The sequence below is a fragment of the Sparus aurata genome, chromosome 15, assembly GCF_900880675.1.
Source record: "Sparus aurata chromosome 15, fSpaAur1.1, whole genome shotgun sequence".
In the NCBI taxonomy this organism is placed as follows: domain Eukaryota; kingdom Metazoa; phylum Chordata; class Actinopteri; order Spariformes; family Sparidae; genus Sparus; species Sparus aurata.
This window is the reverse complement of record NC_044201.1, coordinates 13,040,303-13,059,500: the sequence shown is the minus strand read 5'-3', so window position 1 is coordinate 13,059,500 and position 19,198 is coordinate 13,040,303. Positions and strand designations below refer to the sequence as shown.

At 44.4% G+C, this 19,198-nt stretch overlaps 1 protein-coding gene across 1 annotated transcript in view; it reads right to left on the bottom strand.

Annotated features, from left to right (window-relative positions):
- Window positions 1-12,505, bottom strand: part of jag1b (jagged canonical Notch ligand 1b) — a 28,013-nt gene extending 15,508 nt beyond the window's left edge. Inside the window, exons 1-5 of the mRNA XM_030442381.1 lie at window positions 12,099-12,505; window positions 11,567-11,872; window positions 4,919-4,970; window positions 2,297-2,554; window positions 1,722-1,782 (exon numbers count right to left, since the gene is read on the bottom strand). Coding sequence (XP_030298241.1) covers window positions 1,722-1,782; window positions 2,297-2,554; window positions 4,919-4,970; window positions 11,567-11,872; window positions 12,099-12,155 — 734 coding nt within the window. The 5' untranslated portion in view covers window positions 12,156-12,505. The remainder of the gene's footprint in view (window positions 1-1,721; window positions 1,783-2,296; window positions 2,555-4,918; window positions 4,971-11,566; window positions 11,873-12,098) is intronic.
- Between the last annotated feature and the right edge of the window lie 6,693 nt (window positions 12,506-19,198).

Here is a 19,198-nt window from a genome sequence, read left to right as displayed (position 1 = left end):
GCATGCGGCCAGACGCTCCCTTTAACAAAACCGTGCCTGTGGCTTGGCAGTAGCGACAACCCAGCAGAGTTCAGCCCTCATCTCGGCTGTTACTCTGCTGCTCATCCTGGTTCCCATGAGTCAGGAGTCAGGCTCCTGCCCTGAGGCTGAGGAGGGGAACACAGCTTGCTGACCACTGAAATGTCCAGGTCCATAATTACACTGATAACGCTACCCCTTAATTTCCTGGGCTCCATAATTAAGACAGCAATCCAGCCCGACTGATAAGTCTGCTCTTTAAAAAGGTGGCGATACAGTTGCCGCTGTGGAGCCGAGCGACAGGAAGCATAGTGTCCCTCTGGGGGAAGCGCCGCGCTGATTAGCCCCGAGAAACGGACCGACTGTAAAAATAAACGCAGTGGTTAAGTAAACCTCAGTCTGTGATTAAAGAGGCTATTCTTAAAAGTGTGCTAATCCTCTCCATGAGAAGCAGGGAAGAATTCCTCAGCAGGATCCCAAATCATTTACAGTTATTACACAGCCAAATTACTGGGGTATGTGAACTTACAGCACTGCTGATGAACATAAAGATTTCAACCCTCGAGATTAAAACAGACCTCTTTTGAGAATCTGTATGGTTGTGGCTGTGCAGTTAGTGCTTTTCAAGCCAATTTTGTACAGGTGCACTGTTATTACTCTACTGGCAACAATGAAAGCTGAGGGCGTCATTAGAAACTCATCTGCTAAAAGAAAATCCCACGGAGCTTCATTATCTGTGACTCGGCCGACTTAATGTTGGTGACAAAGAGACTGCTACCAATGTTGCTATGTACTGCTGTTGATTCACACTACAGCAGCCCAATGATGGGAAACTACTCACTGACTACAGCAGCAATAGAGCTTGCTTGGAGGGTTTGTTGGCAGAGCACATATAAAACAAGTTAAACCCAGAGCTTTAAATATAGCCACACCTGTACAGACTAAAGCAATTGAACCTCCCTGTTCTGCCAGTGGCCACACAAGCACTTACAAGAAACCTGATGATGTCAAAAGCTTGGGAAAAACAACAAAGCTGCGGCACAAAATGAACAAACCTGATCGTCCCTGTGCTTGATTTGCGGCCAAATCAGACAACTAAGAAAGCAACCAGCGCCTGAACTGTGGGAAGAGTCGGGCAGCACAGGGCCACCTCCAGGATGAGGAGGAGATACAAGTGTTACTGCACACAATGCTCGAGCTCTGATATCCATCTGCGCCTGGCTTTTCCTCTGGCTGTGTGCATAAACAGCATTAGGAAGCCATTAGCTACACAAACAATACACTTTAAGGCTCATCCGAATGTTACACATGATTTGACTGATAACACTTGCCTCATTAGAGGGAAACACATAGACTACACTTCCAACATGGAGTCTTTGGCGGTGGGGCCTCTCCTGTTTCTCAGACTGGCAGCTCTGGTCCAAAGCTCCATAAGAGATTTTACAGCTCAGCCTGGGTCTCTGCTAAAGCCCGGGTACTGATAGTCTCTTGGCCAGAACAACAGGCACGTACAGGGAAAGATCCATGCCATGACAGAACCGGTGCCTGGACTCAATCCCTACATATCTGACTGATCCGCACCACATGCTTCTGGCACCAGCCTCCGTAAGAAGTAGAGGCACTTGAACAAACCATGTTTGACATTTTACATGTAAAAGTGCAGTAAAACCATCAATAACAGACTAATAAATCACAGAACTTACTTGCATCCCCCTGGCTCCTTACAAAATCCATGTTCAGTGCTGCAGCCTTGTCTACATATCGCTAGAAGAGAAGGAGGAAGAAGAAGAATCACTGCCTGGTAACTGATTCAAACTTAGCTCCATTTTTTTGCGCATTTTAATTATAGCTGTAAACTATCTAATTACAACCCTCTATGACATTTCAGTGTTCAAGAATAAACACTTCTGTCGACAAACAATCAAATTTGCCCTGCTGTACAACACAGTAAAATATTTAATAGGGAATTGACAGCTGCCCAGTCTGATTTCCTGAGGGTTAGAGTTTATTCCTGGTCATACAGGCAATGAAAAGCTTTATTTGAGAGGAAAAGGAAGGGGCAAAATGCTCTGAACGTGCAGAAACAAAGTCCTCCATTCAGTGTGAACCACGCAACAGACAGCGTATCAGCATGAATCACAGATTACAGTCTGGCTGCTAGCTTTAGAGGATTCATTCATAGTCATAAATACTAATCCAACTGTCTTGGGCTACTGTCTTGATCACTATTTCCATTTAGAAGTGATGTCACACATCGCTGCATGTCTGCAGAGCTCACCTGTGTTGCAGTCAGGTCCAGACCAGCCTTCCAGACAGGTCTTGTTTCCGTTATAGTCACACGTGTAATGCCCAAAGAACTCGTCTCTGGGCCGACAGAACTTGTTGCAGCCGAAGCCGTAGTAGTGCTCGTCGCAGCTGACCCGGATCTGATACTCGAACTGAGCCACCGGGCCGTTGTGTGTCAGCTTCTGCCAATGCGGGCTGGGGTTGATCATGCCGGAATGAGAGGCTTTCTCAATCAGCTTCCCATCTGCGCCTGTAGTGTCATCACAGACCGCAAAATTTTTGGTAAAAATTGTATTCAGTGTTCATCAATTGCTTAAGCCAGGGAGAGATGAGTGGAATGCAGCATCCTACATTACGTACTTTGGGGTTGCAACGTTCTTCGTGATCATACAGTGGGAACCCAAAAATGCCCCAAAAATTTAGACACAAATTGCAGAAGATCTCTCAGATAGCAGATTATATGTAATTAAAGCAACTATGTGTGCTGGAGAGGAAGAAAAGTACAAGGAGGAAATGCAGAAAAAAGGAAAAGGCTGCCTGTAATGAGCACTGCTAACTGCTTTTTTTCTCACGCACCCTCTTCCAACTCTCCCTTCTTGGTTTTTGATTCTCAGGTTTACAGCTTGAGGATATTACTGATCTCAGATGCTGCCCTCTGCATCTGCTCAGGCGAGGACAGAACCCGCAGCCGCCATAAATTACAGCACGAGGAGGACATCGATGCCACAGTCGCTGCTGGGAAGCCTGCCAGTGTGCCATCAGCACATTTCTCCAGCCTCTCACATACATCCTTGTATTAACAGCGGTCAAAGGCCTCGAGTAAACTTGTTTTCACACAGTTACACGTATCTATCTTTACTTCAAATGGTGGAGCCTATGTTGTGTGTGCCTTTAATACACACATACCTAGACCCAGAAACAGACTTATTTTCTAATGTCAAACATGAAGAGGTCATGGCTCTGTCAAACGGGCAGGACTTGAGAGCCGAGGGCTGTGAGGACACAAAGCAAACACACTCAAAGTGAGCAAACATCCTCAGCCCCATCTCTAGACACTATACTGAACACATACGTTAACACCACTCATACACTCGCACACAAAGTACTCGCTACTTGATATCTAAATCTTCCACCTGGGAGAGAATGAAAAATATGTCACAGCTATTATTTACTGCGCTCACATGAGCAGAGGTGGTTGACCGCTAGGCGAATCGCTCCTCTGTGTAGTATGATGCAATGCAATGCTGGGGGGGCGGGGGGGTGGCCCACTGTCATTTATTTACTGTGCTGTGGGATGTGTATAGGGGGAGTCAGGGGGGTAGGTGCACTGAAATCACAGTGCCTGGTAACATTTCGCAGTGGTCTGGAATCCAGAGCTCAGCCGTGTGGCATTTCTCTACCGACTGCTGGCCTGCAGTGTCAGGAGTAGCACGTCCTCACTACCTGCTGCCTGGCTTGAAGATAAACATAAATCAAGCAAGCTTTATAAAGCTTGGAAAGCTCAAGCTCAGGCACCAAAGTAATCTTGTATGGAGAAAATATAAACTTTTGAGCTACTTTTCTCAAAAACTGATAGAAAATGTACATTTTTCTCACTCTAAAATTAAAATCAAGCTTTTAATTTAGATTAAAAACCAGTTGGCATATACATTTCAGTCCGGAGAGCCACAACATATGAAGCTATCAGAACTGTGAGCTAGCCTGGTGGAGCTCAGAGGGGCTTAACCAGCATTGACTGTGTACATTCAGGGGGCTTTTCACACCAATGCCCTAATAGCTCTCTGGGGAGCGGCAAATACAGCAGAAAAGACCGAAACCTTGTTGACCTCGAACAGACCTGCATAAAAAAGCAAGGCCCTCCTCCCCTCAGCTGGAATCGCCACGCTGTCGCCAATACAACCGCCGACCAGCAGGAATCCCAGCATAGTTAACGGCTGAAACCAAACCTGGCAACCAGAATTTAGATTCAGCACGTTACCGTTGTGATCTTCCCACTTTCATGGGAAGAACAGTGACCGTCTTCGAGGAGTACGCTACAAACGCTTCTGCTGCGCATGCTCAGTCTGCAGCCTACCTGTGCAAGACTGACCTACAGCACACCGTCGATGTGACTGCAGGCTGGTCACAGGGGCCGGATGAACTCTGTGTTTCACGCCTCAGTGACAGTGAGACAGTGTGACCCCAACCCTGGCTGGCAGCACCTGCGATCAGTCATCGGCCAAATGAAAACATTTTCATAGGGGTGCAGCCTGGCCCCCTCTGTACTCCTCCCCTCCTCTACCTCACGACACTTCCTCCTCTCTGTCTGCACCCCCTCCCCCCCCCCCTTCTTCCTTCTCTTCTTCTTCCGCCCCGCTTCCCTGTCCTGCTCTCCCGCCTTACAGGCACCTGTCAACACACTTTTCTTAGTGCAGAGACGCACGCACAACCAGTGGACCATGTGGAAGAGGGCAGGGGGTTCAGGGAGAATAAACTTCCTTTTCTGACCTTCAGCACGACTCCTCCCAGACATTGCCCTGAGGGAGGGAGGGGAGGGAAGAGGAAGGGGAAGGGGGGGAGACAGAAAAGACAGGGGAAGGCAAGATGGAGATGCCAGACAAGGACAAGCACTCACCACTGGTTTCATTGTTGAAGTCCAAGGCTTCCACTATCAAAGTGTAGGACCTCTGAGGAAGACAAGACGGAGATAAAAGTAGCGTTAGCCAAGAGCAGCATGATCAAGTATTCACAACTGTAAACAATAACATTCAATGATACCTAAAAAGTGTGCGGGAGACTCTAAAACTGTCGACTGCCTTTTGTTTGTTCGTTACCATGCAAACTAACTAGTAGCATGTTCCCCTTTCACAAAGACTTGAAAATATTTTCTTTTCTAAATATATCATTTTCCAGACTTTCAGTCTGAAAAACTAAAAAATCCTCTCTGGTTTCCCACAACCGTCACCGGCCTTGCCAATGAAGTTTCATCTCCCTCTCATTGAGTTTGCTCACAACGAGGCCCAGCACAAGAGCTGCTCACTGTTAGCTTACAACAATGGCCCTGTTGGTCTGATTAAAAGAGGATAAGCTTGCGGCGGTGCGGAGGTCTTTGCGTCACAACGATGAGGATGACGGACACATGGGCAGTGGTCTGGTCTAGCTGGACACCCACCCAGCAGGAGGGTGTCTGATGCACCATAAAAAAAAAAAGCCAGATATAGCAGGGCTGCACAAGACAGACTCTTGGGTAGGGACTACACTAAGTCAAAGAAACAGACGGTGCATCCTTCAGTGCTTGAAGTATGTCTTCACATCTCAGCCTTGCTCTCTTTTGAAACTGTTTATAAAATGTGGGGAGAGAAGTTAGTTGATGATTTCCAATGTTCTGAGGAAACGCAGCCTGCAGGAGGGTGCGAGGTTGTTTTGCCGGGTATGAGGGATGTTCAGTGTTATGCTAATGTATCAACCTATGTTGCTTTGTACTAAGATCTGTGACCAATCCAACTGAAGTGCTTGGTAAGGACATGCTTCTGCTCAACAGTGGCAGAAAAATCAAGAGACACAAAAACAATATAAGCATATGTGACAGTGAAGCAGAGAGAGAGACTGAATGAGTGCTGCACTCTGGAGGGCCCGTCTTGATTTCAGCACTCCCAAAATCGCTTTGTCCGATTCAGGGTCGGTAGCGCTCACACCGATATCAGCTTACACATTCACGCTGCCCTGTGCCACAGCCATGAGGGAGACGAACAATGTGTCTGCCAGCGTACACGACAGACTCAGAGAGAAAGTATGCGATTGTGAGAAAAGTGTAATCCACTCGCAGTACTCGAGCATCCACTAGAAACACCTACTAGACCTACACCTACACCTACTTGTTATATTCACACACATGCTCCCCCCTAGCAGTGCTGCCCGGAGGCATTTCAGAAATTCTGCATGGCCACTGTGGCCCTTTTTTGCTGCGATGACTTCATGGTAAACAAACCTGCTTGAAAGGAAACCCCCTGTTCGTTTTCAACAGAAAGGAAAAGGGAATAAACCACTGTCCTTAAGCTTTTTTTCGTGGCTTCACCTTGTTTTGTCGGGCATTCTACCTTACATCTTTCCAGGAGACATTTGTCTCATCCTGTGCCAATATTTCACTGCAATCAGGGCGGCTATTATGTGAAATGCAGGGCTCATTAGCAACACAGGATTTACAGTACATTCTGACTCACAATTGGCTGTAATCACTTGACACAGAACTTGAGTGAGTCAGTGGTAATGTGATACCTGGTCATCGACAACAACAGATAGATATTTCAACACTTAAGAACAAGACTCCTCTCACTTTTCTTCCAGCTTTAAGCAGTATCATGCTTTTCCATTAATGTTTACCTTTTTCAAATTTTTCCAAAATATCGAACATCTTTCCAGTGTCTTCACTCCCAATTACATGTCCACCTACACCATTGACTTATTTTGTGGGTTGCGGCAAATCTACTTGAGAGTGCCACCTAAAACACATCCCTCATATAGTATGACACAGTGCCATAAATGTGGTGAGCTCATTCTAAATACGTGAAACTCAAACGCATCACTTCACACACATGATGAACAAGTAGGTTGAACCGCCTCTCCCGAAATTGCAACAGTAGACTGACGTGGTTGTGACTAATATGAGAAGCCGCAAATTGGGGAACTCAACCTTTCTGGCATTGGAATTTGTGTTTTTTTTTCCTAGAGTAGTTCACCCTTCAGTGACCTCTCAAACAATCAGAGCATTTTTAAGATTATCATTTAACAGGCAGTTACGAAAGGAGGAACAAGGGAATCCTGTGAATACACAGCAAACCTTCACATGGTGTCCACGGTGATTGATGGGAAAAAAATAATCATGAAATCACTTTTTGGCCTGTTGTTTAACAGGTTACTGGCTGATTCTTTAAAGGCAGATAAACAAGAACACGCCAACACACCCATATCTTGCACGATGTAGACTTGCCTCGACATGGAAGCTATTGCAGCACCGTGTTCATCTTCACCACACACTGATCATGATGACAACCTTACAAAAGCTCACAGTACTGAAACCTTAAATCTAAAACGTAATGGGTAAGAGAAGATACAAGTGTTTACTATTCGCCTTCTCGTCTGAAAGTCTCACTGAGCTCACATCTAGTAAACCAGAGCTGCAGAGCCACAACAATGTCATACTGGCTTGATCCAATGACTAGCCTCGCCATTATTGGCATTGTTTAGTTCCAGACCGAATAACTGCTTCCAGAAAGTGAGATACTGCCTGACTCCTCATTCACTAACACTCCATAACTCCCTGGCGGTTATCAGCTTGGAACCGTCTGCAACTGCCAGGTTCACTTTTCCCAGGCTCCCAGCTGACTCACAACTTCGCTTTGAACCGCAGAGCATGCGCACAACACACACACACGCAAAAACACACACGTCCAAGTGCAATAAGTGTGGCCATATGTCTTCTTATCTTTCCCGGCCAAGCAGACACTGTCCAACAGACAAGCAACATGAGCGATAAAGATCATTCCAGTTCGAATCACAAGGACTTGCCAAAGAACACTACTGAATCCTCTCAGTAGGGGAATTTTCCACACACACACACACACACACACACACACACACACACACACACACACACACACAGGCCTCTAATTCTGACCTTTTCTGAAAATGGGGCCACCTGATGCACCATTACAAGGAAATCTAACAATATAAAAAATAAAAGCTCGTCTCATAGAAAGCAGGCAAAAGGCAAAGGTCTAAATAAACACAAGGGCTGACAGATTAGGCTGGTTCAGGCCTACACTAAGCCCAGAGGAAATGTCAACAGTCCAGTCAAAGGGATGTTGACCTTCTGTATCAGTTATCCTGAGTCGATCGCTTCAATGGTATCAAACCGAGATCTAACCAATGATTGGGACTGCAAAAGTAACACACCCTGTTTTTGCCATAAAGCCCAACAACAGGCATGAAAGGACAACTCTCATTATCACCTTCAACTCTTCAACCTGGAAAGAAGGACTGGATTGTTTGCCAAGAGATTTCATTACAAAAAGAGCTGGAGAAAAAGTGTTGAACAATCAGCAGCTTATTAAAAATACAATAAAAGGTATGTCAGCTCAGGAATATGACAGAGCCTCACCCCGATGAAAGAATTTCACTGTTTGCCAGCTAAAAGAAGTGACACAGCAAACAGATTTTGGATCCCTCTCAAGAAAAACAAGATTGAAACATGAACCTAGGGCCAGGAACTAAAGTCACATCAAGCACTTAATCAAACAAGCAGCCAGTCATCTGTCTTTTGCAAGGGGTCACTAACCATTAAGGGAAACAAAAACAAGCCACAGGTGATACAAATCTACTGTACTTTATGACATGTCGTCCTTCCATACGGTTTGAAACAAATCTGATAAGCTGCAAAACCATTATGCAACGTCTCACTGACACAACACTGCAAGCACGCTGAAAAGGTCCTCGTTAAAGTAGAGGAGAGGGAGAGGTAGAAGGAGGGGAAAAAAAAAAAGAGAGAACGCATTTCTCTTCCCCTCTTTCACTTGAGTAATTTGCACTTAACTGCCACATCAGAGCAGACTATATAAAACAAACATGTCATTACTCCCACAGCTGCCGTCAGCGTTTGCACTCGAGGCCGAGCCTATTGTCCTGTGTCTCACCTGATCCCGCTTCTCAGACAGCTTTGACTTGTCAACACATCAATCACAGCCAAGCCAACGTGTTCCTGTTCTGAGAGGATAAATCATGCAATCAAATATCGGCATAATAAAAGCAGAATTAGGCTGCCCGATCAGCGAGATTAATCAGGACAGAACCCTGTTGACAAGTCAGCAGATAAGTGCTTCTAAAAGCTCGATCTAACCTCTAAAAGACTGACCCAGACCAATTAACAAACGGTCCACTCTTTCCTTGTGTGTACCAGGGGTAAATATGCTGAGGTGGCCAGAGAGGCAAGGTCACAGTTTGCCGGAGAGCCAACTTCATCACTGCTGAGTCTACTACAACTGCTTCCTGTTGCTTGCCCTGCGCTGGCATTACAGCTGCACTGCCTCCATTATGCTCTGTAATCCTCACTGTAGTCACTGAGGGCACACCATTGTCCCTGCTTGATACACTGTGAGGGCCCTCACTTCTCTGTGGGATAAAAGCACAACGCAGACATTGGCAAATCCATAAAAACAGCGATGCGTTAGTGTTAAAGGAGCTCCAGTCGACGGCATTCAGCTGGAGGCCTGGCTCTTGCCCTACCTGATCCGAGTACATGTGTGTAGCCTCATTAAGTGCAGCAGTTACTGTGGGTGGCAAGGTTAAAGCGATGAAATGCCTGGGGTCCAACCGAGCGTGACTTAAACAAAGCCCTTGGCCTGGACAAGAGGCCAACTTCATGCAGCTCACAAGAGAGGATGAAGGGGTGGGGGCTTCATGAACTCGGAGTACCCAACAACCCAATTGCACCACACTGCCATCTGTCCACAACAGCCAATCAACTGATGAAAAGGACAAAGAGTGATATCATACCTAACCTGACGATTGTTAATGTGCACTGAAGTAAAGCGCTTGAAGTGAAGGCAGAGAGAATCTAACGAGCTGCTCCTGTTCGTTCACACAAGCCTCCAAACTCCTGTTTTCTGCAATAAAGTGGATTTTAAAATCATTTATCTACAGGTGAGATTTCTTAAAAGAGAAAAGCGCTCTCATTCTCAAGTTTTATTGGAAAATAACCCCCAAGTTTTTGTATTCCCAAGAACATCCTCCATTGGGTTTGAGTTTTGAGTTTGAAGTCAGAAAATAAAAAGAAGTACAGCTAGCCCAGTTCTCAGACTTGAAATGGCACCAGGTTCCATTTCAATGTCAACAAGTGCTGTTTTCAAGCAGGAATGATTTCAAACCAGTAAGATGAAACTAATCTGGCTCCGAGTGTTCATGCCAACTTAGTGCTGCCATGGCGTGAAAATAAACAGAAACCTTTGTCTTTTGAAAAAGGTGTGAGGCGCCAGTGTCTAAGTGGAGAGCAAATAAAAAATACAGACCATATCAAATTGCACGCTGCCCTGCTGAGAACATTGTTTTACTGGCCATCGGATCATAGGGAAAACACAAATCAAAATTATCTGCCCTGGCCCACAGGTAACACACACTAAAATAAAAAAAAGGAAGCCACGCATGAGCTTCCAGTTCTTTCACTTATTCAGGCATTTGGAGGCCATCACTGCACACAATGCTTGAAATTACAACAAGAACTTTCATCGGGATTGAGGTAAAAATAGCCTTGATGTAATTGGACACACACATACCAGCGGACTGTGCCTTTCACCCATCAGGCACAGTGGAGGAGTTTGCGGGCCAAGCTGTGGGGCCAGTCAGTCTGTGTGCACAGTCCTGCTTTTTTCAACTACATCGAAATGCGCTCCAGCATGGCAAATCATATCTCTCACAGGGCTACAACACTCCCACAGGCCTGTCAGCCCCATTTATTTACTCTACAAAGAAGAGCTGACACTTGAGGAAACCAGAAATTGGGGTTTTTCGCTCTGAAGTTACTGTAACTGTGCAACATGAGCAGCTGCCAGGGGGGCAGAGGAGGAGGAGGAGGAGGGGGTTCTGGGAGAAGGCAGCTCACCCAACTTTTCATCTCCACTTTTTTTTTTATGTGTCGAATAAAGCCAGACATGGGAAAAAGTTACAGGAGGAACAATTCAAGAATGCATCGTAAAACGTCGTTCCCAACCAGTTTGTAGTCTGTAAAAGTTTTTAAAGAGGAATAAACTTAAATGGACTTTTTTCTTGAAATTGTGATTTTTCTTTCTTTTTTTATTTGTTTTATTTATATGTATTTTTGTCTAGAGGTTTTTTAACCGTGGGTCATAATTTACCCACCTTTTTTTTTCCAGATTTCCCACAGAGGTTTGCTGATCTCATGCACAGCAGTTTAAAAAGGTTATTTAGACTGATCGGACAGGTCTGAACCTGAAGGAGAAAAATACCTGCACCTGGTTAATTGGTGCAGATAATAAGGTGACCAGGGGGGTCCTTCTTTAAGAGGATAATTCACAGGGAGAGAAACAGAAACTCGTGCTTTCTTTGTTGTGCTTTCTAACCACTTTTTTTTTAGAGGAGTGAGAATGACTGACTGACGGTAATTGCGCAGAATTGCCCTGCAGACATTTTTCTCTTTTATTTATTTGGAGAGGCGCGTCGGAAAACACACTTTTCTTTCTTTTGGTTTTGTTTTGTTTGAAAGTATCCAACTCACCGGCCAGGCAAAACTGAAGGGCAAAACTATCCGGGATTTGTCATTCCTGACTGAGCTCCTGAAAGAAAAGGTATTCCCTCCGAGGACAGGCGTAGATCCCATTCCGAAGCTGCAGGGCCCTGCAGCAGAAACCCTCGACTGGTATTCCTTCAGGCAAACTTTAAAAAACGTGTCGCACTCGTCCCGCGTGCATTTTCTATCCGCCGTGGTCCGCGAGCCATCACAACACATGCCGCTGAACAGCTCTCCGTTCACATTGTGCATCGATAAGATTTGCAACTCGAATTGTCCGGATCCCTCTGACACCTGTTGAGAGGACAGAAGAAATGAGTGCAACGGAAAAAAACAAAACCAAACAAACTTTGACCTCAAAAAGGTGTCTGACTGAAACACACTTTAGCAAGGTTATATGTTAAATGTTAGCATAGCCGCGCGCGCGCGCACACACAAACAGCTGAACTGAGTGACCCCCTGTTTTTTTTTCGTTCTTTCTTTCTGTCTTTCTTCTTCCCCCCCGAAGTCACCCACATACCTTGGCGAGAAAGCAGAGCAAAAAGGCAGCAACGACTGAGCCCCGTCTCAGAATCATGCCTCCGGACTGCTGTTGCCTCTCGTTTAGTACTGGTCGTCTGGCCGACACACGGCACCAGAGCTCTCCTCTGGTTTAAACATGCACGAGTGGGAAACACCACTTTGATGAGCGGAGCACGACTTCCACATTCATAGAAGAGCCTCTTCCTTGTAGAGTCCCCCCTCAGCCTCTTTTTCTCCGAGCTCGTCTCCTTCCTGGTTTTAATTTGTTTTGGGGTTTTTTTTAATTAGTTTTTTGCTCCTCCACTTTTGTTGCGTTAGTTAGAAGAGGAAAAGTTTTCTCACAGTGGCCATGCGGCAGCCGAGCCCACTGCTGACTGACTGACTGACTGACTGCTGGCCCGAGCTGGAGCTGGCTGCACAAGTTCAACAGAGAGGGAGTGTCTGCGGAGCCTCCATATTCATGAGCAGGGCACAGTGAGCCCGCCCACCTCTCTCACATTATGAGGATAATCATACACTCAAGGCTCTTTCTGGCAGTGATGATGATGGGGTGGAAAATAAGGAGTGGGAACCGTCTCTGACCTGCAAGGCGTATTGATTATCATAAGTCACGATCGACGACCACAAAACCTAAACATAAAGGATCAATTTATACCTCCTGGTATCTCCTTACATCATGTGTTAGCAGCATACAGCACTCACCACAGATTATGCTGTTATTATTATAATTATTTATTTTTTTACCTCATTCAGATTTATGTCAGCCTGAAAGGTGGGTTTTAATGCTCTCGTCTACATTTGTGCCATTAGGCAGCGCACTAAATCATATGGGTTGCAAAACGAGCATCAAGGCCGGTAGCTGTTAAATGTTAAATGTACAGTATGTCAGACATCTTTCCCTCATATAATGCAAGCCTTGGATGAAGAGCATTGAATTGCACAGTAGAAAAATACCACGTGTTTGCACATTTTTCCACCATTCAGAAATACTCTAAAGGTACACTATGTAGTTTCGGGGAGGACATTTTATTCAGAAGAGAAATATCTTCACTACCTTTTTTATTTCATGCCACGACAAACAGAATAACAAAACTGCGTTTTCAAGAATGAATAAACAAACTGATCTTAAAGGACAACACATTTTCATACTGTTTTAAAGACTACATACTGTTTAGAGTTGGCGGACCCTGCCACCTTTGTAGCTTAAGAACAGCTTGTTTATTAAGTGAAATAATTAATATTATTACCTCAGTAATATTGTAAATATTAAAATTCAAAGTTTGAATTACTTCTCCCAATCTGCACAGTGACCTTTTAATATTTGGCATTTAAGTCAAGTGTTGAATGTAAACGCTACTAAGCACTATCAGGGTTGCACACAACAGTGCCCCAGAGTGGCAGATGTGCAGGTTTTATGCCTGCCTGAGGAATGTCACATATTTGAAATGACTGTAGTTTATGGCCAAACAGAATGCCAGTGTGCATATGAGCCTAAATGAGACCAGATTTTAACAGCATAAACACACAAAAACACAGAGACAGACAGCTGAAAGATATGATTTCCACACTACCCCACTGTCGTCGAAGGGCAAATGAGGCCTGGTGTACCTCTGCAAGAAGGTAATCTGTGAACTGGATCAGTGATTACACACACACACACACACACACACACACACACACACACATTCATATAAGAGGATGGGAACCCCCTCTGCCCCTGTGGTTAGTGATTTGTGCGGGCCAATTACACAGGTCACTCAATGGGTCACAATCAAGGAACCGCAGTTGGAAACTGCGGCATTGCATAGAGAGAGTCCGTATCAATCAGTAACTATGTATTGTTTCACCATCACACTTTATAGCTCTTTATGACGGTGTCACACGTCTCTGCCGTATGTGTTTGCACCTGATAAGGACACAGCTCTGGTATTTCCTTAGGTATTTTTGTGAGAATCCGTACAAGCAACCAAGGTCTAGTTCATTGTCACTGAAGCAGCAAAACAAATCAGCTTTATCTTATCTTTAGTATAGATGCAAAGATGTACACGGTGGCACCTGCAAATATCCACCAGCATTTCTCTTTAAATACCTTGTTTGTTTGCAGTAGTAGTAGTAGTAGGTGCACTTGCATGCAAACAAGGGACTTTCTAAGTCTTATTTCCACCATCTTAAATCACTGCTGTCAATATTCGGATGTCACGTTTCATGTGGTTGAACTTCAAGATGAAAAGTACGGCTTCCTGCCAGCCCGCCGCGGAACTGATAGACATCTCAGGTTACATGCCTCGCTGAAATGCTCTCTCTGGGTAATTAGGGTTAATTGGAGAAGTTTTTAACCCGAGGGGGATTTTCTTTTCATTTTTTTGCCTTGATGGCATAAGAGCCAAAATTGACTCAAGAGATTGTGGATGGTTCAAGGAGGGGTCCCTTCTGCCGTGCCCCCATGACCTGCCCAGAGGTGATGCTTATGTTGGGGATGAGTGGTGGTGGTGGTACTCAAGTCAATAGAAAAAAAAAAAACTATGAGACACAAATCCTGTTGAATCAATCTATTGATCAATTGTTTTGTGATTTTTTTCTACATAAAATGTGTATAACATAAAATGACTTTCAACAAGTTTACTCAAAATGTAAAAAAATATACAAATCAATTTCAACAAGTGTTATCTTCAAAACTGATGTCTTATGTCTCTATTTCTGGAAAAACTACAATTTGCAGAAAGGAAAAGCAGAAGAAGGATGCCTCCCCGCTTCTCTTCCACTTGACTGCCAGTCTGCCCATCTATCATACAGCTAATAGGTATCCAAGCAGCGTGTTCACTGTTCCTTATAAGCGTGGTCTGTAGTCGTCATGGAGCACAGACAGGGTTTCTCCTCTGAGGCCATGGTGCTAATCTCCTGCAGCCTTAATGTGATTATGGTAATGATCACACAAATGACCCCTGGGCTTTGGGGGATCCGTGGTTCACACATCCTCACAGCACAGCGGCTGCACAGGCGCTGTGACTCCACTGGCCCGCATACGAGACCACCAGACTGAGCCAGTCCCGGTGGCCTAGCTGCCCCTGTTCTTCTGTCCTCGCCGGGCTCGGAAGAGTAGAGTGAATGACCGAATAAATTCCAGCCAGCAACAAAAGAGCTGAACGGCCATGAGAGAGATGAATATCTTTTGTTGTCTGACACTCAATGCCGTATTCCAATCCAATTACCTCAGCCTTTTGCAACCCCTACTATCGCAGTGCATGGCATTGAAGCCTGCCTGAATTCAGGCTCAGACCCCGAACAAGAATGTGGTGGATTAGGTGCCTAGTGAGCATTCCCTTCCCCCCTATCTTTCTAAAATCAGTGGTGCACTCTCCTCTAAAAAGATTTAAAACTACCAGCCCTCTATTTTAAATTTGATCCCATTTACTTTAATGTCATTATTGTCTGGTGAAAGCTGTGATCTGTCAGCTGGGGCTGCTTGTGTGTTATCCTGTGTGCTTCTGCGCTCAGTTTGTTGAGAGTGAAGATTAAATACATTCGTTTATCACTGTGCAGAAGACACTAGATGTGTGTTTTCACAGTTGTCTGTTGAACAGGAATGTTTATCTGTGTTTAGCATTAATCTGAGTTAATCATGTGGATGCACAAGATATTTTTGTCACAAGTAGTTCTGACGCAAATTTTGCGCCAATATGCAACTTACTCAAGTTATATGTGGAAACCTGACACCTTCAGTGCACACACTGAGAATGGTCCATTGATGCACTTTGACAACGGTTTTCAAGTTGACAACTTGAGTCCTGCAGTTAAACTCTTGGAAATGAAAATCATCTTCATATTCATAGATTCTGGATTTTTTGGATAGTGGCGATTTCAAATTTTTTCGACAAGATAATTCAACTCATTAAAATATTATTGAGAGCCGAATTGTTGTATAAGTCAGAAAACAAGATCAAGTGTTTTTATCACTTCTCATTCTATAACTTACTTATATGCCAGTATCAGGCCATTCATTGTGTAAAAACATCCCTTTGTAGGTTTTCTTATTGGTATTCTAGAGTTAGTAATTTCCTGGAAACGTTACAAAAAAATGTCAATGACGCAACCTGCACTCGGGGGAGTATTTATATCCAATAAGCACTCTCTTACTTTTTTATGACCCTGCCATAGATGTTTGAAGATAAGGATACTGTCTGAGCAAAGACTTTCTGCCTCAACACAAAATTATAAATTAATTCACAGATTTCACTTTATTAAGTGATTTGGGTGAAACTGGATCATATTTCATGGTGAAAATATTTGCGTTGTCCTCCAGCTGCTCTGCCTCAGCTCCACACATAGTTGTACTTGTTGCTAAATTAACTGCTCTCTAGCAGACTCCCACTGAACACTTACAGACTGTGGCCCTGTGCTGCCTCCGAGGACGATGGAGGCCAGCTGCAGTACCGAGGTGATTTTGGAGTTTCTTGATGGACACATACCGGCGGGATATAGCTTCCGTTAGCTAGTTAGCTCGGTTGGCTGTGCAGCTAGCTAATTTTGCAGCAATCAACTTCTGCAACAAGTCCCTCCATAGCTACCCATTCGTACCAGACACACATAACTATGCTGAAGCAAATAGCACTCCACACGCCGTTTCATGGAAGCTTATGTTTAGTGATCCGCTGCCTTTACAGTCAAGCATCACCTTACTACCTCACCTTAGCTCCACCATGACCAGCTCAAACATTACCATGCCGCTTTGGCATTGATAAATAATTTATGACAGTATAACAGTCACAGGGACAGAATGACCAGTTTTACTTTTAATACATAACTTTTATTTGTAATAGAGTATTTTATTTGTATTGGAGTAGCATGGGAGTTGGTGTCTTCATTGTTAAACAACCCCCTTTGCCAAGGAAGATCTACCTACATGACTCAGAGAAAAAATGTGCATGGATGAGATAATGTTAAGAAGTTAAATACATGTTCATTCACAGACTCCCATCCTCACCCTCTGAATCATTCATGGAAATAAAAGCAAACCAAATAGAATGCACTGTTACCTTCACTGACAATGCTGGAAATATTTGGAATGATGCACACAACAACCAAATATTTTGGTCTAGTTGTTTTAAGACATTTGAATGCAGGAATATTATATGTTTTATCTTAAAGGATCTGAGTGCCTCCTCCATCGCTGCTGTATGAAGATATACAGGCTATTTTGTGATCTAGTAAAGCTGTTTCAAGTAAAAACTCCACCCTTGTCACATGTGCCACTCTCTGTAACCAAAGTGAATGACGAAATATAAACACAGTCACTTCAAGTTTAGAATAAATGCACGACATGGCCTAGTAAGGTCTGACTTATCTAAAGCTCAATTCTGTGATGACCTACATTTAGCCGCAGTATGTAGATACGTGGTGTGAAAGGAAGAGATGTGCAAGTATAAAAAAATTCAATGGTAAAGTCAGTGTTTGTGCACATGAGTGAAAAATGTGCGAGGTGAAGAAGGACATCTGAGGAGGAGATAAGTGGAAAGGGAGGATATCTGTGTACTTCAGCGATCGTCCCATTTAAAAGTATCACAGTGTTTACATTGTGTGTTTATGGGAGCTGCTTTTACAGAACGTGTTACAGATGGTATCAGCAATTGCCGCTCGGATAAATATTATTTTCCGCTGTTAAAGGTGGCCCACTTTGTTAGTTTCAGCGTTTACTCGACGGGCCGTTCTGTGAGGTGATGGCGTTCTGATGTCTGACTGCGCATGTGGTGAGTACCTCGGTGTGGTTTGTGCACAGGGAGTGCAGCTGCTATGTGGAGGTTAGCAGTGGTTGATTTTTTTGGTTCAAACTGTGCCTAATTGCTGTGGCGATGCTGTGGGTGACTAATTTATGTCATGTTTATTCTAGTTGTCTTGCTTTCATTTTTTTTTCTTCCCAAAGTGGTGCTCGGCATGTCAACGACATCGGGGAAGTAGAGGGGTTTTACAATTGCATCAGCACACATGTGTCAGGTAAAGAACCTGTGACTGGATCATCAGTCTGTGTGTGTCCTCGCACATCCTTAATAGCGTTAAGATGTTTGATCCTCTGAGGGGAGGGGAGGCCAGAGGTCAGGGACACAAATCAGATTATCTCTGCTTAGGCTAGTATACTACTACTCACCAGTGTAGCATTTCCACCTGGTTAACAAAACCAAGGCTCATACTGCTGAGCTGACCCTTGTGATCATGTGATTTGTGTGTGTGTGTGTGTGTGTGTGTGTGTGGGTGTGTGTGTGTAATATGTCATAGCACAGTTGCTTCACAGTGTTTGATTAGATCTGTCCCTGCTGTGGAAAAGGCTGTCCGAGAATAAGCTGGACTGGAATGTTTACGGCTTAAATCATTAATCAATATGTGACAATGTCTCAGGCGGGAGGATGCAAGCTATTCAGGCAGGATGATTAGATCCTTTGCCCTGCATCACACCATCCAAGGTGGTCTCCCAAAACCCAGGAGGGCCTGTGTTTGTGTGCTGCCCTCAGGATCAGTGAGTCAGAACAGTGCTCTCTTCAAACAGGATATTGGCCCTCACTTGAGGTGAGTGCGGCTAATTAACCTGAACTTCCTATCTGGAGGAGGTGACACTGATAAAACTCTTCCTCTCCTTTGTGTCTGTTTGTCGATAACATTACACTTCGGATCACGAGGGCGGGTCGTCAGAAAGAGACAGACAATTATTCATCTTGCTGCAAACAGAAAAGCGACCTGTAGCCTCGTTGAGAGGAACTTGATGTACATGAGCGCAGTCAAAACGACATCCATTACCAGCCTCGAAGGAAAATATTGATGCTGGCAAAATCTTGCCGTCCCTTGCACCATGACATAGCGGTTTTTCCATGACACATTTGATGATTGCTTCCAAATGGGCCTGTCAGTTTTAATATAGACGACCCCAGCATTTCACTTTCCTCTAAAGTAAACAAAATCCACCGGCTGTGCCGCAGACACACACACACACACACACACACAGAATGTGTGATCACACACAAGGAATGAGTTTTGAGATAGAACAGGCATTCGCGAGCTGTTATATGTTTTCACGTTCAATCCTCTCACTCTTGAGTGAGCCTGAATTGATGT